The sequence below is a fragment of the Drosophila eugracilis genome, unplaced genomic scaffold (genome assembly GCF_018153835.1).
Source record: "Drosophila eugracilis isolate 14026-0451.02 unplaced genomic scaffold, ASM1815383v1 contig_353, whole genome shotgun sequence".
Classification (NCBI taxonomy): domain Eukaryota; kingdom Metazoa; phylum Arthropoda; class Insecta; order Diptera; family Drosophilidae; genus Drosophila; species Drosophila eugracilis.
The window spans coordinates 1,718,362-1,741,079 of record NW_024573209.1 but is presented as its reverse complement, the minus strand read 5'-3'; the positions used below and the strand labels follow the sequence as shown (position 1 = coordinate 1,741,079).

The 22,718-nt window shown below is 41.1% G+C and overlaps 2 protein-coding genes across 2 annotated transcripts; both read left to right on the top strand.

The window, feature by feature from the left end:
* The first annotated feature begins 1,865 nt into the window (after positions 1-1,865).
* LOC108105873 (protein split ends) lies at positions 1,866-19,294 on the top strand. Its single transcript, XM_017212648.2, has 6 exons — positions 1,866-2,347; positions 15,248-15,668; positions 15,732-18,043; positions 18,117-18,254; positions 18,309-18,516; positions 18,581-19,294. Exons 1-6 carry the CDS (start codon positions 2,246-2,248, stop codon positions 18,889-18,891), a joined length of 3,492 nt encoding a protein of 1,163 aa, XP_017068137.1. The 5' UTR covers positions 1,866-2,245; the 3' UTR covers positions 18,892-19,294.
* Positions 19,295-19,516: 222 nt separating this feature from the next.
* On the top strand, positions 19,517-22,452 carry LOC108105753 (mucin-2). The gene is made up of 3 exons (XM_041818650.1): positions 19,517-19,669; positions 19,726-21,242; positions 21,282-22,452. Exons 1-3 carry the CDS (start codon positions 19,517-19,519, stop codon positions 22,435-22,437), a joined length of 2,826 nt encoding a protein of 941 aa, XP_041674584.1. The 3' UTR covers positions 22,438-22,452.
* The last annotated feature ends 266 nt before the right edge of the window (positions 22,453-22,718 follow it).

Here is a 22,718-nt window from a genome sequence, read left to right as displayed (position 1 = left end):
GTATTTTCACTGGGATTGCCCTGTTTGTGACCCTGGTAGTCAAAATTTAATGCCACACCATTAACCAACAAGCAAAATTGGCAATTATAACTCACAGTTTTCGCCGTGTGTGGGAAGTAATTACTGGAACACGAGCACGCCGGGGGATATACAGAGAGAAAGACAGAAATCGCCAAAATATGCAAGTATATAAGTTGAAAGAAATTGAAATCAGGTAATTAGAAATTGATTTGACAAGGGGTTAACTTCCTGTTAATATTTACCATGGATTGTGCAAACAATTCAATCAGTCAACAGGTGAAAATTTTTTCCACCGATTTTTGGGATTGAGCAGAAGATTTTTTTCTCACAGCCCAATGATCGGTCAACAAAGAAAGTCATCAAATCAAATTTAAGCACGCACTACAAAAGATCCGAGGAGAGATGACTTGGACAAGCGAGGGGCCCGAACTTTAGTATCATCTTGGGTCATTATCATTGTCTGTGAATGGAACAAAGAAGCCAAAAGCCTGATAAGCCAGCTGGCGCTTGCCACTTATGCAATCGCCACTTAAATGTACCTGTGGTTTGGGTCTCTTAGAATTGCATTTGGTCTCCAGATAATTGGCCTTGGGATTGCACTTTGTTATCCACGGCATCCGGAAAGTGAAAAGTTTTTTATGAAAACCGGCGATGAAATGCCTGTTTGTGGAGTTGATTGATGGATCAGTTGATTAGTAGCCACCGAATTTCTTGGGCAGTGGAAATAATTGAGTGGAAAGCTGTCAGTACAATAATTTGTTGATCGGTCTAGTTGGTTCTTTGATAGGAAATAAGTTTTTCTTTTGGAATTTTTATTGCACAAGAGGAAATGAAATTATTAATTTAACTTACTTTATCTTTTGGAAAATATCTAAACTCAGAGAGAGAGTATTTTGGATAAGTAGCTTAGGTCGAAAGATAGTTTATTAAATGAACATAGTTTCTAAATCCTTCGATATTTCTTCGAGCTTATCCTTATAAGCATTATAGCGTGGGAAAGAAACTTTTAATTAATCTTTCAAAAATTTTAAGATACACATCCAATGATAAATCTATTCTACTAATCCCATCATCCCCAGCTCACTTGGAGTTTCCCTATTAAGCCATCAAGTCGTTCGTAATATGTAGATTTACTGCAAAGTAGCTATGATGTAAGGTGCAAGGTGCTGCTCAATGGATCGCCTATGCGATCTCAGCGGGAATCGCACAAACAAATTACCCAACCTAACTTCCAGCTTAGCATTAATCATGCCCGGGAATCATAAAAATATGAATCAGTCTAGAGACGCGTTGTTTGTCTACAAAAAATCGGTAGTAAATCCGCCAATGAACATGAACATCGACCAGCTACTGTAGTTACATGACCAGCAACGAGACCCACACGTCTTTGGCTTAAACGATGCAATGCAATAAAATAATTTCGGTTAAAGCTTAAATTCTCGGACGCCCCCGATCCGAGTTTTTATCGTCACTTCCGAGTAAGCTACGTGGTTGTTGGCCACAATCGTTTGGCCAGGTAGAAATTGGTTATCAAAGATTTAAGTTTCGGCTATGGCATTTCTGGATTCGATAAGTCAGTGATTCACGCTAAATTGATAAGCAGATGCTAGCCATTTCCTCAAGTAGGTAACAAAGACAAAAAGCTAAAAACCCGGCAACACTTTCTCTTTCGGCCGCAAATCGACGCTCTTTGCTTTCTCTTCGACCAAATGGCTGCCTCTTCGAGCTGCGGGCAACATGTTGCCGGTGTCGGGCGCATGTTGCTAGCGTCTTCTGTGCCACTGCGATGGCTTTTTGGCATCTTCGTCGCGAGCTTGGCTTAAATTGTTACCAAACGTTTAATGATCTTCAGTTAAGCTTCGAACTTTTACCAGGCAAGTCGTGTCTGCGGCTGCTAACATTTGGCAGTGTCTTTAGAAGTCCACAAACGCGGCTCAAACGTTAACGGAATTTTAAAACCGAGAGCGAAGAAAACAGAAAACTGCATCATTTGCATAAAGCAAATAGAAAACGTAACGAAAATAACTTCGTCCCGAGTTGATTTGGATTTAGTGTTGTTATTTCGCGTCGCATATCTGACATTTTTTCGCGCGTTCCCCCATTTATTTTTCCGGGGAATATTTTCCAGCGGTATCGTGTTTGTTTCGAAAGAAAATAGTGCATTGATATCTGATTAATTGAGAAAACAATAACAGTTAGCCAAAAGGGAATTCGCGAGTGAATCATGAGAGTCTCTATAGCAATGTGGGGCACTTTGTGCCTGTGGGTGGTCACTGTGAATGCACAAGGATTTATACCACCACCCAATGCTGGTCTCCACAATGGGGTAAGTTGGGAAATGTGAACTTTGTCAAGATAAAAATTTGACCTACTATATTTTATTGTATCAACATTGGCCTGTATCAATCCAATTCCCCAAATTTTGTAAACCTCATCGCTGGTGTTCCAAATTCCATTAGACAAAGGCAATACCTCATAAAACGTCAATACCCAAATATGTGCCAAATAATCATAAAGATGAAGAAAAAATGTTTATCACTTGATTTGCATTTCCATTGAACGATATGCAAATATTCATTGTTAAATCTGGCTTTGTGGACTCTTCGCCTGCCCCGAACAAATTGACACAGTTTTTAGATCTTTCCGAGTCTCGACCAAAGAAAGTTGCCATGCGTTGAGTAGTACTCGCATAAATATGTCAAACAGTCAAATATATATTTTCCGTAGCGCCTATCAAAGAAATTCCCCTGGCTTGCATAAGACTTTCTATCAGAAAAGATAAGTTGTAGCTGCCTATTTAAAAATTCAATTTATTCAATAAATATATTTGTTTTTCGAATTTCAATATTAATTGTTGAAACATTTAGGACAACAAATGAAAACGAAAACGATTTTCAACGCCTCAATGAACTTTCCCTTTTCACAAAAATATTTTTATCTTCGTCGCGAACGGGGGCGGGGGACTCGATTAAATGAAGATGCAAAGGAAGAGTAAAAGCCGTAAAGTCATGGGACAGTGTTTAAACCTGTTCGCTTGGAGTGGTCAGGAAACCAAAATATCGAAAAGAAAACCAAACGTTGGTTAAAATCAAAAACTTGTTAAGTCATGTGGATTTCTGAGAACTTATCTTATCTTTATTGCTAAGTTTAAGGTTCCTTAAGTAATCGATCACCTTAACCAGATTCAATGATTTTCCTATGTTGATGTAATCGGATCATGTTTGGCATCCGCTGTTATAGTTTTCACTTTCGCGGATAAAGCCGAAGCCCAAAAAAAATAAAGATTTGGCCAAAAGCCACTCGGCAATTTATGATGTGAAATCAGCAGCTCTGTTGTCTCCTCTTCTTTTTTGTATTTTTTTGGATAAACTAATGCCTATAATTGAGGTTTGGATTACGTAAAAAAGATTTATTTTGATGTTGTTTGTGCTGCGGGCAGTGTTTGGATATCGGATTATGGCTGAATGGGTAGACAGATTAAAGGGCCCTGAGTGTAGTCAATTAGTAAACAAAAGAAGAGTAACTACCTATCTCTGAAATTATTTGGTTTTCGTTCGAAATATCATAGTGTTCACCATTCGCAACAGCTTTGTCCTTAACCTTTTCGTGCATCGGTGGTTGACTTACCAATTTCCTTTTGGGAAACTTGCACAATTTTTCCTATAACATAAGAAAAACGTGTTCGAACCAGATTTTTGGCAACATCATCTCTCACTATTGACATAAGCTGTGGCAATGGCCTGCGATTGCATCTTAAAAATTTATTATTTTTCTTTTGGCCAAATAACAAAAAACCTGCAGAAGAAAAAAGTATCATCATCTTCCTTTTGTCTGGCAATGAACAGGAACTGGTCGATGTTCAAGTTGCAGTTGCTCTGGCCTGAGAGACTTTTGTTGTTTTTCGGGATTTGTCGGCTTATTGGTGGATGTGCAATTTCTTTTTTGTTTTTGGTTTTGTTTTTTTTTCTTTTGCTATTGCTTAATTTGAACTTTTATTATTATTTTGTACATATAAATTGCCTCACGTAGCGGCTTGCAGTTGTGTCTTTGTGTCGTGTAAACTTGGCAGCCGGGCAGTCAACTGTTCAGTACCATCTGTTGCCCATCCATGTCCAAGTTCCATAGTTCACAGCGCAGGCGCTGCAGTCACAGTTCCAAACTAAAATCCGCATCCCGGTAGAAACAACAATTTGCTGTCTCTCTGAACATGTTTTTCTGGGCCTGCCAAATTGTTGGTTTGCCGCTTGTTTCGTTTTTTGTGTATTTTTTGCTTTTATTTAACATATTTATGTTTATTTTTATTCGCCCTGCTTTCACTTCTTGTTAGGATTAAAAAATAATCAAAAAGAACATTAATAGCAGAGTCTGCAGTTCATTTAATAAAATACTTTAATAATATTTCCGTTTGGTTATGTAAATATCTCAGAGATATGTGCTTAAAAACTTAAAGTCTTAAAGTCTTTTTAATTTTCAGTAACCTATCACTACTAATCACGTAATAATGCAACGCACACTTCAAAATGCTTTTAACGTGTCTATAAACTTGGCTTGTTAAGAAATCGATGGCAAATTGATGCTCATCATATAAATTCACTCTCTCTGTTTCGAAGGCAACTAATAAATGCCCACTTTAAGCTTCCCATGGTATAACCCGCTTATCATTTTCGATTAAATGTAGCCCCGGGCCAGTAATAAATACAACAGACATTTCACATTGACTTACGTCGGGCAATAAATTTATATTTATTTTTTTGTATTTTTTGACAGGGGCCCTACAACCTGTTCATTTTTGGCGGGGCTTTTGTTGTCGCAGCGCCAGTAACAACATCCAAGAAAATAAAGCAAAAATCATAATAAGAAGCCGCATTTCATTGTAATTTCTTTTTGGCGTGCTGGGTTCTGTCCCAGGCAAGGAAAGTGGGTCAATCGAGAGATCTTTATAAATATTGTTGTTCGGTTGCATATTTATCTGAAAGATATTTCGGTATCCGAGCGGAGAGGTGACAAACTCTTAATGGATTTAGCTTGAAAAATGAAAGTTGTTTTTGTGAAAGAACAGGAAAGCCAGGGTAGATGATGATGATGCCACTTGCCGGTCTGCCTAAGAGCTAATCAGGCTCAGGGCCCTCAATCATCGCACCTCAATCGCCTTTGATTATAGCCCAACAAATTTTCTCACTTTAGGAAGGTAACGAGCTGACATTAGCCTGGCGCCAGTTTAAATCGAATCGCATCAAAAATAATCCCATTGAGATCGCCATTCAGCTGCTAACCACAAACAAATAAAATAATTGAACGCTAATCACAACGGGACAGCGGGTATTCGATTCGTAGTGGCTTATTTCTTTATTTTCGATGCCTCTTTTTCTGGTCTTATTTAATTTGATTGGCTTTGCACCCAACTGGTTTCCAAGCCATTGAGAATTAAATCAATTTCGTTTTTGAATGAGAGGAAAATTGCCTGAAAAGTGAATGAAACCAAAGTGTCATGCCTGATTGGGCAGAGGAGGGCGGCGAAAGGTCTGTTTGGGAAATCGAATTGAAAATGGAATTGCATTGGTGATATAAGCGGCATTATGAAATTTTCTGAAATGCAGTTCCTTACTTTGTATTTTTTAGAGCATAAAAAGCTATAGATAGCAACTTGATAGTTATTCTTAAAATGTCTATCATTGAATATGTTTTTGCAACTTTTCAGCTCTATGACCCGCTTTTAAGACCAACTAGAATGTTTTTCGGGTAAAAGTTGAAGGTAAATTTCTTCCGAGAATTGCGGATCTCCCGCAGTTTTATAAGGCATCTTCCGCTTTCTATAGTTCCTCATTACCCTCAACGAACTTCTCAATTATTAAGCCATTAACATGGTCAGTAAACCACACGCTTTGTTCCGCATATTTTTTTGTCGAAACGATCGTCTAAAATTAGCTCAGTGAAAAATAAAAATGGTATTCCTTATAAACAATAATTTCACATGCCAACATGGTGGGATCGTTAAAATGACGTTCGAAATGTGGAAAAAGAAAGTAAAAGGGCTCGGCGACATAACTCATCGTTGGATATTGACAGGCCAGCCGGATGGCTTCTCTTCTGGCAGGCCTGGTCATTAAAAGTCACTTGGATTGGCCAACCAACGAAAATGAAAAACAACGACAGCGATGCAGAAAACAAAATGGGATTTGTCATAGCTTTTTGTTGTCTAATTGCAATAGGAATTGGTTGTGGCAGGCTGCACGTCTTCCCTTGACGAATGCCGCAATTAGCTGTGGCATGTACAGTAAAGAGTAAATATATATCAAGGCAATTTTCACCCACAGTGATCGTCGTACCAACAGCAGTACCAAGTGCAGCAAGTGTCAACTTCCGCGTTACTCATACGCCACGTGAACGCCAAGGGAAAACTGGAAAACTGGTTAGTTCAGCTGCATCTTCTTTCTCGCCATAACTCAACGCAAATATGGCCAAAAGTCAAACGATCCTAGGCGAGGAACCAACCGCACGTAATGCAATAGTAATAGCAATAGCGATAGCCAAGCCCAACGGCGGTTCAAACTGGGCAACCAGTTATGGCCCCATGTTGTTGCACTTTCGTTTTCTTATTGTTGTTGTTTGTTGCTAAGCCTTTGTGTCTGGGGCGAAATGTTTATTGCGCGAAAATGAAGAAGCGTTTGTTGCAGTTGCTGGCTTTGCAGTTCCCAAAACAAGATTTTCAACAAGCTGATGATGCTGCTGCTGCGGCTGCTGCAATGGCATCTGCAACTGTTGGACGGGTCGGGAGTTGGCCTGCCCAGAGATGTTGCAAGCCAAAGCCGACGAAGAGTTGCATAATTTGTGTGTGTTTTCCTTTTTGCCTGGCGAGGTGGGAGTCAAACCATTCGAGTCGCCTGTTTTGCCTCAAAGCACCGAAAACTTGTCCATCGATTTGCACTTTATTTCTCTGTTTTTGAGCACTGCGAATGTGCAGCGAAATTATTTAATGACATTTTTGCGGTTGGCCGTGGTGTAATGGAAAAGTGAAGATAACAATTTTACTTTTGCGTGGTATGTATGTAAAAATATCTCTGGGGTTGGGCAAAGAAAGGTTATAGGTTAAAGGTTGTGGGAAATGTAAAACCGAAAAGTCTTCTTTAGGAGAAACAAGGAAATCAATCTATATTTCTGTTGATTGGATCCAAAATGCTTGCCAATTAGAATCAAAGAGCTGAAGAAAATGCAAAGAAAAAGGACTTTTGATAAGTTCTTACTATAGAATGGCGAAAAAGAAGTTAGGACTCCTCTTCATAATGTAACGTAACCTTCGCCTAGAGAGGCGGAACTGCAGCGCTTACCCACACAATTTGCTAAACAAATATTACATTTTTATGATCATGGTAAATATCGTAACCAAAGCTGTCATATTTACCCATCGCTGATGCAACTCCTTGGGCGCTTTCCAAACTCTTTAAAGGTTCCCTGGGCAGGAAGTCAAAGCCCCCTGGAGAGTGAGATACTCTGCTTAGTACCTGTCAGGTCCGAACACGCCCCCAACTCTCAGCAACCCACTTCGCACTTCAGTTGGCTGCTTCATGCCACATTATCGCCACCGACAGACCGAATACCCCAGTACAGTACAGTATCTATATATCCCACATACAGGAGGCCCAACTCCCGCAGCCTCTGTCAGCCACTTTCAGTTCGTTGGCGGCGTTTGGAGTGAAGAAAACTGAACAAGAGTTTGCAGCTTGCAGTTAAATGCAGTAAAAGAAAAACACTTTTCGCAAGCTTCGGTGATTTTGTGCACCGCAGAAGTTCCATCGCTGGCATTTCAGTTTCATTTTCCATTCGCTTCTTCGCGGCAACCAAAGTGTTTCGTTTTGTTGCAAATAATAAATTTTAATTTGCTTGGCGGTTGTTGGTTTTTTTTTTGGGTACTTTTTCTCTCATTTAGCTGCGGCTTCGCCTGCTCATTTGAGTGCATCAGCTGGGCATGCAAGGCGAAATGCATTGAGCTTTCGATTTCTTTGAGGAAAAAACCGTAAAAGAAAAAACCCCAAATAGGTCTGGCTGGGATGTAGAAATCTGTTGGAGTATCAATCAAAAATAGGGCTATGTTGCATTCCAGAAACATTTGGAAATCTTAACAGACCACTGCCAATTCGCAAGTGAACCCCATGCGGGGTTACTAACCGCTAAACAATGGGCAGCCGACTGACCAGATGGGTCTCTGACTTTGTCGCGTTCCGACTCATCCGGGTAATTGCTAAAAACTGTCACGAACTGCAGTACAACACACAGTTTACTGACGACTCCCGGCTCCCAACTTTTCCAACTCGGTGGCAATTTGAAACATTTGCCAGACCATAGACCAGAGACCATAGACCATAGACGAGACCCCGAGACCCTCCGCAATTTGCATGGGGTCTATTTCTCGGAATGAGCTTGCGTGACCAAAAGCGGGCACGAGACCCAGCAATGTGAGCATTTGGCGAGTCAAGACCAACGAGCTGGCAGCGATACAATCTGAAAATGACTTAATTGGTTCCTCCGCTCGGTAAATGTAATTAAAATTATAAGAACTTCACTTTCGAATCCAAAGTCTGGCGCTCTCCTAACCCATAAATTATGAATTCCAACTGAACATGAAGTAGTAGTGGAAATCAAAAGTCTAACATTCCTTTCCACAATGCTAAAACAATGGCGGTACGTTTGACAAATGATATGGTGTGGGGGATGTCTGACTTGATGGCTCCAAATGCAATCGCATGTCTGGGAATCTGAGGCAATGCTAATATGTAATTAAAGCATAAGACAAGCGTTAAGTTGGATCTCTAGAAAGATCTGAGGTGGCAAGAGGATTTGACAGGCGAGTGGGTGGCAGGAATGCCTAATTACATGCCTTTGAGTGATGGCAGGTTACGAAAGCAGCAATATTTACATCAAAATTCATTTTAAAATCTGTCAAAACAGCCCAAAAAGCCCATCACGACCTCAAAACCTCACACTTTTCTCGCAATTTGCCAAACTGAATTGCTAACCAAGGTCAAAACCCGTATAAATAAATAGTTTGCCCAGAGACCATCTAAACAAACATTGGCCTGACCCATAAACCTCACAGAAACGCGACAAAACCTTAAGACTTTGCATCAATTGAAATCGAGGCGCTCAATTCAAGTGACAGTCCATGGAAATGAGTAGACAAACAATCCCAACTCAATGGCTCTGAAGTCACTAAAGTAAATACAAGTGCGAAATATAAGAGTTGGCTAAAGGCTTTTGTATGCATTGCTATATTGGCGCCATTGAAATGCCCAGTGACAGCTCAACGAAAGAAAAAGGAGAAAAATTGCACAAAAAATTACAAGGGCTTGGGATGATGACGATGATGAGTTCAACAAAAGGCTCCAAATTTTGACGGTTGATGAGCGTGGAAAGGTTTTTGGGCGTGTGGCGGCACTGTCAATGAAATTTCACGGGTGAAGTTGAGTAACGAAATCTGAATCTGACAAATGCAAATCTCTGGTAAACCTTTCTTTCAAAAGCAAAAGCGAAATTGTAATATTTCCCGGCGGTTCTCTTGATTGTTCGCTACTGTCCATCAACAAAGCGAAGTAAATAAATCTTTGGCTCGGACGATGTGGGCGCCAAAAACCTCCTACCTGAAAAAAATATCTTGGCCATGGCAAAGATACAAAGATATATGGCACGCAATTCCCAAAGCTGCGTGCGCCAAATTTATTGAATTGGAAAGTAAAAATTGCAGCAAATTTAAATATATTTCTAGCAATAATATAACTTTTTAGAGGTTTGTGTTTTATGTCGGACTGGCACGCAATTTGCCTTTTGGTAATTATTAGGATCTTTCAGGCGATTGTCGGCCAAATAATAATAGTTGTGTTATGATATTAGCTGGCTGATATTGTGGTTTAGAAATTGAAAGTGTGTTGAGGTTGAAAATTGAGTTGTTTGTTTGAAAAAGATGTTGCCTATGATAGTGATCGATGGAGTGGTGTAATGATCACAAATTATGGCGTCCACTACAATGAAGACATTAAAAACAAGATAAAACAAGATGTATAAGAATTCTTACTTTCTATTCAAAGACTGACCTTCCTTCCTCTCATCTCATCAAATCAAGACCAACATCCGAAAATCATAAGACTACGTAAAAAGTAAGCTCAGTGCAATTAGCCATATGAACATGTTAATTACTCAAAAAATGATGGCCCATAAACCCCAATTTTCTCATGCCCCAAACCGAGACCAAAACAAAACTAAAAAGAAGTGGGTTTATTTAAATTACATTTGCTTAGTTTAGTTAACTATCTGGCAGATACGCCGGAGCCAAAGAAACTGCAGATGCTGCCCCTGGCAATGCTAATGATATAATAAATCTTGCCTGCTCGTAAAAAGTGTCAGAGTGTGTCAAATTAAGCGTATGAGCAGAGCTTCCATGCGAAGTGTCGTCGGATGCATTTGGTGGATTTTACCTTAAGCTACCTGTGTGGGCGTTGTTGAGATACAGATACGAACAAACAACGCGAACAGGAAGCAAATTTATGCAACTTTTGCCATTGGCATTTTGCCCAATTCGCCAACTCATTTGCCTGCTTCTTCAATTCAATTAAATTAAATTTGTATGCCAGTCGAGTTTTGAAGTGCCAAGATACTTGCAATTGCATTAACTCACAATTTTGTCTCGCTGCAAGCGATTATGCAATCCCCGAGGAGCTTTGTGGATGCAAAAGTTGCAAATTAACTGGGATAAAAAGTGGTTGGATAAAGAGTCGTTTCCAAATTAAACATGAGAGTGCTTTAATAGGTTGATACTAAAGCAGATGGTTAACCAAGATGTCAAAGATTCTTTTAATTAATTAATTAATATTTAATGATTGGAAGTTTCTATTTTCTGACATGTTTGAGTAAGAGTATTATCTTAATACTATTCTCTCCCAAAATATTAAGCATTTCATATCAGTTGCAAACTTGGCTTATTTGTAAACAATTTTTCAAACAGTTTTCCCCCGTTTTGTGAGGGTAAAGTATTTCCAGCGATAATATCTGCCGAGCTGACCAAGTTTCTTTTTGCCTTTTCTTCTGGGGCTTTAACGAAATGGTTAAATAATATTTGTTTTTGTTTCATTTGGGTTGTTTTAACCGCTGGCGGCATTTGCCTGGAATCTTTTCATTGTTTCTGTACTTGGTTTGGTTTTTTTTGTTACTCGGCCGGTGGCTTCTTTCGCTTTCATGTGTCTGGCCCCCTTTTTTCTGGCTAGTTGTAGGTGTTGGCCAAAAGACCCGCTTGAGGCAATTTCTTATTTACCTCAGTTAATTACACAATTTTATGTAAATTTCACTTTTTGCTGTTACTATTGCCGAGGCTATTGTTGCCGGGCATTCTTTTGTGCGGCCGCAAATTAATTACTTATTTGCTTAGCCAGCTGGCTATTTTGTTGGCAATTAAAGTGCCTTTAGGAAATCCATAAAAATATTTTTTTTTGGTTTGGCCCATCTTTGCAAATTGCATTCATTTCTCGATAGTCCGGAAAAGTGAAAGGGAATTGCCAAATCTTTGGATTGACCAATTCTTAAAAGTAAAGAAAAAACCCGAAACCACACAAAACTAAGCCATCAACTGCCATCAAAAGCTTAATATGCACATTGGCTGCCTGGTGGAAACTGTCAACAGGGGGAATGGATGTGGTTACCCCTCAAGTTAACCAGTTCTGGTTAGTGCCACAAGATCGAAGTTGTTTTGGTAGTCAATTCTGGACTTTATTGATCGAGTGGCTGATGTGGAAATTCTGTGAGCACGATTTTAGAGATTTAAGATGCGGTGAGATCGAGATTAACTGCGATAATAAGTTAGACAAACGATTTAATGATCCATAAAATCTGGATGATAGCCAAATAATAAATCAATTTTAAACAATGATCTGTCCGAGTTTTTGAAATCCGTCAATTTATTGGCCTAGGATGTGGAAATGTTACGAAGGCATGGTGGATGAATAAAGTTGTCTTTAAGTAAAAGTAAAGTAGGCTTAGTGACCATTATTTATAAACTATCGAAACAAATTTTATACACTAAGATACAGTTCATTTTAATTGCCCCACTTATTCCTTGTAAACTTAATTTTAATTTTCCCAAGATACAATAATCTTTGATAGCCCCAAAAACATAGAGCCTCATTAGCCATTAGATTGATGCCCAAACTGACATCTGACATGTGCAGCTCTTTTTATGGTCAGAACACAAATTGCACAACATGCCTTCAATCGCCTCTGAAAAAAGATCCTCAGATCTTTCAGCCAAGCACTCAGTTCTGACCAAAGACAACCTTGAAATCCAAAAAGTGGTAACCAAAAATAAAAACGCCAAAGCAAACAACCAAGATTGGTAAAAAGAACACAAAGAGATCCAGTGCAGAACTGGAAGGCAAATGCATTTGGATTTTCTTTGGCTTGCTGCGGGGCAGACAGGAAATCCGAAAGGCAATCGGGGGAAACGAGGCCAGCTTGGATGCCATTGGCCATTGACATGACCGAAAACCAAAACCGAAAAAACTCGAAATCTTGTAAATTGTGCGACTCTTGAAGCATCTTGCAGATACCTCAGGCTGTTGCGCAACTGGGGATTTGAAGAATTTACGGCCACTGATTTTTGGGTGACTATTAATTAGCGTACCATTTCTTGGGGCTTGAAGGTCTTGCGGTTTGAACTATTAAATTCTAATTAACATAAACGGCTTAAATGGTTACTAAATATCAAGCAAATCACTTTCACTGCAAAACGAAACCGAAAAGAAGAAATTTCCAAAAATTTCGCTTTCATTTTGTATCTCATCTGGCTGAACCACGGCCGTATATTATCTGTCCCGAACCCGACATGTGATGAGAAATCAATTATGAATTATTAACAAATTAGCCGGCAGCTGGAGTCATGTAACTGACAGATACATCATGGATCTCAACGCCCCAGCTAACATGTGAAAAATGTTACTATAAACTGGTTTCGATCTGGTGGAATGTAGTGACTTCTACCTGCTGCCGGCTATCTCATGTCGCATCACCTCCGATTAGCATAATGCTCATTTGATTTGACAGCCTTCGAATGGAAAAGTTTACGTAACGAAATGGAAATGGGTTGTGGGAGCCCCATCCCCATTTGTTACTTTAATGTAACTTTCTTTGTTTATCTAAGCAAATATTTTAGTTGCTAACAAATTAATGTTATTTTTTGAGCCGTAAAAAAAATACAAATTTGATTAGGAGAAATTCATGTTCGCTTTGTTATGTTAAGTCTCATTGGAAAATGTAGGGCTTTTCCGAACAACCCTTTCAAAAGATGATGTTTTTCTTATGTAAAGAAATGAAAAGATTGTCAAGATGGAAAATTCCAGTTTTTGTGCAGGTTTTTGTGTGTTCAAAAATAAAGCCTTAGTAATAAAAATTACGAAGAAAAACCCAACATATTGTGGTGATTAATGTTTATTGGCACTGCTTATTCACTTTCCTGATTTGGTTCAATCGATTTTACTCCCACAATTTGAGTTTTTACCATTTGACACACTCCACACAGTGGTAGACAGTTGGGTATCAAGCCCGTGGGTTGCGGTGGCATTTGGTGACAGCTACAGCCACCTGCCACCAATGGGTTAATGGTAACGCGCATGCGCAGCTTATTAACAGTTGGCTATCGATCGCTGGCGTTTAAAAACGAAAGCGTTTTGCATACAAGCGCCGTGAAAATGTTGAATGAATACGCTAACCACGAAATTGACATGTTGAACACACGACGTACACACATTTTGGCGAATAGGTAGAAATTGAAAGAGAAATACACACAGCCCTTTGATGGCTGGGGTTCAGTGGCTTTTGGAAGGGGGATGCTGATTGCTTTGGCATTTGATTGATGATTGATTGACGTTTTCACCAGTCAGGCAATTTGTAGGGAAAAATCATCTTCAATAAAGAAAGAAAATGGCTGGATGAAAACTGAGATGTACGATGAAGCTGCATGACAAGGCATTGGATTTTTTATCCTCCCTCCGGTTCCCGATTCGCTTAGGTGGTCTTAAAGTGATTGCAGGGAAAAATTAACTTATCCAAAGAATGACTGAGTTTGTAATTGAGTAAGCTTTTATTGCATTATAACTGAGCACCGTAACTCTTTCATTCACCTGCTCGAACCTCTTGAACTTTTCTCCAATTTAATCATTGGCCCCCCGATTAGGTTGCATAATCCATAGCAGTCCCTCTGTTAACTTTTGACGGCATCATCAGACAACATCGCGTCATGATGAGGTGCGGCATTAGCGGCAACAACATAATTACCATGCGAAAAGAAAGAGCCGTGCTACGAGTACCCTGATAACGCCTCAATCTGGCATCGGCAGAGCCCGGCGCAAAAAAAAAAAGATTTATTGCCTAGGCAATTAAATTATACATACAGCAGTTTAGCCATAAGCCAAAAAATCAAGAAAAAAACATCGAAGTCCAGCAATATTTACGCCTGCCGATGCAGCTTCATCTTCTCCTTTGGAAACTGTGTTGGATAACTGTTGTTAAACAATTGCTTGATGTCTGACCACTTGCTTGGCCCCTCAATTGGCAATACGTATACGCGGTGTATGACGGTTAGTTCGGCTAAAGGCGGTCTCAACTTTGGGATTGTATAAGCAGGTCGGTCGGTCGCTGTGAGAGAGATCCACTAATGACAACTGCAGATGGGAAACAATACAAGTGGGTTACTGAGTGAATAGAGCAGCCTTCAATTGGGAGGAAGCATGAGATCGTCATTATTCGCCGCTTAAATTTATGCTCAATTCGCATTTGAAATCTTTCTGCATGATAGGTATTATTTCTTGGGCAATCATTTTTTATGGCTGAGATTACAATCATTTAAATGAGAAAAGGCTCGTTGCACTTTCATCTTCCGCGGTAAGTAGTCCAAACAAGTTTGCTACTTTTTATGGACTTCAACTTGACCGAGTGCCCGCCAATAAGGACCCCCAAAGCCAAACTAAGCCAGACACACACCAAGACTAGTTCAGCCTGCGAAAAAATGGAGCGGAGTTTGCTATTACAACTGCCTGGGAAACTGGTTCATGTCTATTTTAGGAGCGTTTACTCAGTGTTTGACTTATCTTTTAACTGTCGAGGGATCTCGGTCTGAAGCTGGTTTTCTGCTCTGGCCGAGATGATGCAATTATCGCCATGGAAAGTTGTAACTCACTTGTTGCCCTCATTGCAGCCGCCCTTTCACAACTCGCAGCGCCGTCAGCTGAATCTGCAGCAGTACAATCAGCAAAACTTTGTCCAGGCGGGCGTTGAGCTGCCCATTCCCCACCGCGCCCAACATGGACCTCCCCATCAGCAGCACACGCATCTGCATCATCAGCAACAACCACAACAACATCGCTTCGGGCAGTTCCCACAGCAGCAGCAGCAGCAACATCAGCAGCAGCAACAGCCCCAGACCAATCAGCAGTTTCAACGTTCGACCCAAAACCAACTTCAGACCGCTCCACAGTTTCCCCAACAGCAACAGCAGTTGCAATCGTCTGCCGCAGGTTTAGATCTGCATCATCAAAACTTCTTGGACTTGCGCAACTTTGCTGGCTCTCAGCAGCAACAGCAGCAACATCCCCAGCAACAGCGCCACAAGCAATTCGGTAAGCAGAATTTAAGATCTCTCCTGATCTTCGACCTGTAACCGTCTCTGTTATCTCCCTTAGATTCTCGCTTGCAGTCAACGGCTTTTCCCCCGCATCCCTCTCAGGAAACTTACCAGCATCAACCATTGCAGCAGCAGCAACAGCAGTATGCCTTCCAGCAACCCCAGCAATTTGGACCGCAAGTTCTGCCTCAGACCACACAAAAGTTGCCTAGCCAAGCGCCAGTGCCAACTTTCCAGACGATTCCCCAGCAGCAGTCCCAGTTTAACTATCAGCCTCAGCCACAGACCACTCAGCAGCAATATCAGCTGACTCCCCAATTGGGACTACCAGTTCCTCAGATCTTTAGTAATGTCCAGGCTACACCATTCCCTGAACCAACTCGAGGAACCTTCCAGCAGCAACAGCCTCAGCAACAACCTCAGTTCCAGCACCAGTTCGTGAATGCTCCTTCCCCAATTCAGCCTCAGGCCCAACCGGCTGATCAGGAATACAAACAGAAGTTAATCCAGAAACATGAACAGTTTGTGGCCAAGCAGTACGAGAAGTCGCAGAACAAAGTGCGCCAGCAACATGAGGAGTTCCTTCTCAAGCAGCACCAGATCAAGCAGCACATCCTACCCACGATTGTGACCCAACACAATGGAAACTACCAGAACTCTCCCTACGTTGCGGCACCGGCACGTGGAAGACCAGTGGCCCATCCCACGGAGTACAATCAGTTTAACAGTGCCCTGCAACAGTACTACAAAGAGCATCCAACAACGACCACAACCACCACGACAACCACCACCACCACGGAGGCCACTACAACTCCCAAGAAGAACATCTATGCTCAGGTGAAATCGGAATTGGGAAAATATCCAACGCAAAAGGGCAAAAAACCGGTGAAGACCATCGCTCGAGATGATCTGCTAAAGCAGTTGAAGGCTGCCTTGTCCGAGGCACCACAACAACCGCTGACCGGTAACAAGACCTACGATGAGATGGATTTGGTTCTTCCTAATGGCCAGCGGGTTCAGGTGATTCGCACCACAGATCCCAACTTGGTTCAGGGACAAAAGGCTTACTCACAAGAGCAGCTACAAACTCTGCTGGCTCAGCAGGCTTTGGGCGGCGATGCTAAGCTCAGTTTGAGTGATGTGGCTCCTACTAAGAGCAAGGATCTTGAACTGCCTGGTGGTGGAAAGGTGCAGATTCTGCGATCTCCTGATCCTCAGGAGTCTGATACTCTGCCATCTGGTGCTTTGCCGGGTGGTGTGGATCTCTCTAGCTTGGCCGCTCTATATGGAGGTGGTGCCGGCGACATTCAGGGCATTAGCAATGGAGCAAACAGCATTGCCAGTTCCGCCGTCATTACCTCGGACTCAGACGACCCACCATCCCTGGAAGAACTGGCCAAGCGAGGATTGATTCCCGATGGCTACGAAATCGAGGGTCTGAGCCCGAAGTCACAGGCTCCGGTCACCGCACCACCACCACCACCGCCCAAGAAGAAGGCCACCTATGTTTATCTTGAAGAGCAAACCGATGGCAGCTTCAAGATCCAAGGAGTTAAGGCTAATGGCGAGAAAGAGACCAAGCAAACCGGGTCCGAAGTGGAAAGCATCTTGGAGCGCATTAGGAGCGGTGAGATTAAACTACCGCCCTCCGTTTCCCGTCTGACCTTGCCCAACGATGAGCTGGTGGAGATTAAGAGCGGCAAGATCATCCAAACTACCCGTGCCCCAGCAACCACAAGCACAACCACCACCACAACGACTACTACTCCAACACCGTTCGTTTCCCGCGGAACACCTAGCAACCACAGGCAGTATCACCCATCGAGGACTTCGACAACAACCACCACAACCACTGCACCCACAACGGCCCGCCACAACTTGATCTTCGAGAGCAGCACGACCCACGCAAATGCGGCTAGTTTGATCCGCACAACTCCATCACCAATTTATGGTGGATCAACCGTGACAGTTTCTCCTTATCTGGAAGGCGTATCTACTCACCTGCCTGTGGTCACTGAGCGGCTTTCCGATGTGGCCAACCACCCTGAGCTTCTGCCACCTGTACCCCAATATGCCGATGCCCTCGTCCAGGAGACGGAGAACACCGAGAAGGCGGCACAAGCCAGTCCTTCGACCACTTCTGTGCTATCCAATCCTAGTGAAGATCTTATTCAGATTCTCAAGACCAACGGACTCTTCGCCATGGCCAAGTATCTGAGACAGTCTGGCTTGGACACCATTCTCAACGAAACTGGACCCTACACCATCTTTGTCCCCACGGACAAGGCTTTCAAGAATCTGCTCGTACAGTTGGGCGGACCTGAAAGGGCCGAGGAGAAGTTCCAGTCGAATCCCAGATTATTGAGCGGGGTAAGCTTATATCAAACCTCTTATAAAGATTTTTCTAATAATTCTTGTTTTCATTTTTTATTTTTATATGCAGCTACTGCTCCACCACGTGATTCCAGGAGCGTTTGAAATTGCCACCCTGCAGGACGAGATGACTGGTGTATCTCTGGCCGGAACCCAACTGCGAGTTAATCAGTACAACATGCATGACCAGGAGTGGAATGATGTGACTGTAAGTTATTATTTATTTAGTATAAAACCTAATCTAATTTATATTTTCTAATAGCTTACCACCATCAACGGAGCCATGGTTGTTCTAAACAAGAAGGACATCAAGATCCCACAGGGAGTGGCTCACGCCGTCGATCGCGTGATGTTCCCACTGCCAGTTGGAGATATTCTGCAGACCCTACAATCTGACCGCGAGGGTCGTTTCAGCAATTTCCTTAAGATTCTGTACACCTCTGGACTGTCCGAGAAACTGCAAAGCAAGGGTAAGAACTAATTGTAGTTTTAAAACAAAAAGGAAATTATAGTAACTTAAAATGCGATTTACAGGTGTCAAGACCTACACGGTTTTCGCTCCCGTTGACAAAAGCTTCAGCGAACTGGATTCCGATACTCTGGAAAAGCTCTACAATGACAAAGATGCCGCCGAGCAGTTTGCCATGAAGCACATTGTTCCCGGTGCTCTCTTCTCCGCCGGCATGCGTTTCTACCAGGTCAAGGACTCTCTGTCTACTGGCAAGACCGTAATCCTGCAGAAGACATCAGCCGGCAAGATTAAGGTCAACGATGCCCAGATGGTCACATCGAACATTCCAGCCACCAATGGAGTAATTCATGCGTTGGATGGAGTTCTGGCGTGAAGAGATTAAAGCTGCCGGGGCATTTAGCGGCCCTTTCTCAAGCAGTTTATTGTTTAGACCTTAAGATTTAGTTTAAGCGAAGAGGAGTTTCATCAACCACATCCAAAATTGTTAGTGAAATCTTGCCAAAGTCCCTGACTGGACTTAAGAAATTACAATCTTTTAGAGAACTGGTGCGAATCCATCGAGTATAATAGATATATACACAACGATCGGGTGCTTCCATAAACTTTTCTGTATTTTTTTCTTTTTCGCCTTCATAAAACAGTCATTACAAATAGTTCAATTTAAGAAAGAAGCAGATAATGTGTAAAAAACCTAGAAAGGTGGAATCTGATTATGATCTAAGCTAAGTTCACATATAATTTATTTTTGGCATTCAATCAAATGCAAATTAATTTACAAAATTCTGTAAAATAAATAAAATAAAGATAAGAATAACTTGCTATTTTTTTCATTTTGGTTTACTTTGCATATTTAAAAGGCAAAAGTATTTGAATATAGGCTAAACAATTCTTAAACTTTGATAGCATATCGTGTTAAACAGACAAGAGCCTAAAAGCTTTTTAGAAATCCAATAAATACAGAAATTTTACCAGACGACGCTATCTATAAAACAATAAAGATGCACTTACGCCACTATCTGTTTGTACTTGACAAAGAAGGAAGTACTTTCTTTAGCCTATCTGAAACGGAACAAAGAAAATTGAAGAGCAGTATTTACATAAATAGTTGCTACAAGTTTCAAGGTCTCAGTGACTGCAAGGAACTCAACATGGTAAGAGCAGTTCCGCTGAGTCCAACACTAAATGCACAGTAACTTTAATTTTTCAGATCAATCGGTGCACTTTTGTTCTTTGTCTGTGGACATTTACATTAGCGTATTCCGTAACTGCAGCAGCAGATTCAAAAAGAAAAGAATCTCATGATTGTAAAATATTTCCGGAATTACCAAGATGCAGGCACACTACACCATCTGACGAAGTAACAACAACCACCGAAGCTCCAACAACCACTTCTGAAATAACAACAACCACAGAAGATTTGACAACCACCACTGAAGCTCCAACAACCACTACAGAAATAACAACATCCACAGAAGATATAACAACCACTACTGATGAACCAACAACCACTTCTGAAATAAAAACAACAACAGAAGATTTAACAACCACCACTGAAGCTCCAACAACCACTACAGAAATAACAACATCCACAGAAGATTTAACAACCTCTACTGATGAACCAACAACCACTTCTGAAATAAAAACAACAACAGAAGATTTAACAACCACCACTGAAGCTCCAACAACCACTACAGAAATAACAACATCCACAGAAGATTTAACAACCACCACTGAAGCTCCAACAACCACTACAGAAATAACAACATCCACAGAAGATTTAACAACCACTACTGAAGCTCCAACAACCACTACAGAAATAACAACATCCACCGAAGATTTAACAACCACCACTGAAGCTCCAACAACCACTACAGAAATAACAACATCCACAGAAGATTTAACAACCACCACTGAAGCTCCAACAACCAATACAGAAATAACAACATCCACAGAAGATTTAACAACCACCACTGAAGCTCCAACAACCACTACAGAAATAACAACATCCACAGAAGATTTAACAACCACCACTGAAGCTCCAACAACCACTACAGAAATAACAACATCCACAGAAGATTTAACAACCACCACTGAAGCTCCAACAACCACTTCTGAAATAACAACATCCACAGAAGATTTAACAACCACTACTGAAGCTCCAACAACCACTTCTGAAATAACAACCTACACAGAAGATTTAACAACCACCACTGAAGCTCCAACAACCACCACAGAAATAACAACATCCACAGAAGATTTAACAACCACCACTGAAGCTCCAACAACCACTACAGAAATAACAACATCCACAGAAGATTTAACAACCACCACTGAAGCTCCAACAACCACTACAGAAATAACAACATCTACAGAAGATTTAACAACCACCACTGAAGCTCCAACAACCACCACAGAAATAACAACATCCACAGAAGATTTAACAACCACCACTGAAGCTCCAACAACCACTACAGAAATAACAACATCCACAGAAGATTTAACAACCACCACTGAAGCTCCAACAACCACTACAGAAATAACAACATCCACAGAAGATTTAACAACCACTACTGAAGCTCCAACAACCACTACAGAAATAACAACATCCACCGAAGATTTAACAACCACCACTGAAGCTCCAACAACCACTACAGAAATAACAACATCCACAGAAGATTTAACAACCACCACTGAAGCTCCAACAACCACTACAGAAATAACAACATCCACAGAAGACTTAACAACCACTACAGAAATAACAACATCCACAGAAGATTTAACAACCACCACTGAAGCTCCAACAACCACTACTGAAATAACAACATCTACAGAAGATTTAACAACCACCACTGAGCCTCCAACAACCACTACAGAAATAACAACATCCACAGAAGATTTAACAACCACCACTGAAGCTCCAACAACCACTACAGAAATAACAACATCTACAGAAGATTTAACAACCACCACTGAAGCTCCAACAACAACTACAGAAATAACAACATCCACAGAAGATTTAACAACCACTACTGATGCACCAACAACCACTTCTGAAATAACAACAACAACAGAAGATTTAACAACCACCACTGAAGCTCCAACAACCACTACAGAAATAACAACATCCACAGAAGATTTAACAACCACCACTGAAGCTCCAACAACCACTACAGAAATAACAACATCCACAGAAGATTTAACAACCACCACTGAAGCTCCAACAACCACTACAGAAATAACAACATCCACAGAAGATTTAACAACCACCACTGAAGCTCCAACAACCACTACAGAAATAACAACATCTACAGAAGATTTAACAACCACCACTGAAGCTCCAACAACCACTTCAGAAATAAGAACAACCACAGAAGATTTAACAACCACTACTGAAGCTCCAACAACCACTACAGAAATAACAACATCCACAGAAGATTTAACAACCACCACTGAAGCTCCAACAACCACTACAGATATAACAACATCCACAGAAGATTTAACAACCACCACTGAAGCTCCAACAACCACTTCAGAAATAAGAACAACCACAGAAGATTTAACAAGCACCACTGAAGCTCCGACAACCACTGCACAAATAACAACAACTATAGTCGCTCCTACCGCCACGGAAGAATTGACATCTACAACAACAACCAGCACTCCCACAAACCCCCAAGCTCATTACCATCATCATCATCACCACCATGAAGTTGCTGGTGGCGGTCCAGCTTTACCACTTCCACCACCGATACCACTACCACCATTCCCTTTCCTAGGAGCCGTACCAGATTCGGAATCTGCTGTGATTGCTATACTACCATTACCTTTACCGCCTCTGCCACCTCCTCCGCCGATTCCTGCATTTCCTCGGCCTCCACCAAGATTACCTCTTCCCTTTGGAAATATTTTCGGAAAATAATATAACTTTTATACATATAGATAAAGCAATTTTTATAAATTTTAAATAAAAACTTACATTCTGCAAAAAATTGTGTAGGTTTTGTGTAAATTTTTTTTTAATATTAAAAGTAAAGGTTTTGCAACAACTTTTATTGAAAAAAAAACTATCTCCACCTACATGTGAATGGAAATTAAAAAAAAGTGGCGCCATCTACATTTGAAAATAATATTGAAAGGCAAATGTCGCTTTCAGTGGAAATATGTATGTAGATATTACTGTGCTGCCCTTATTTTCGGAAA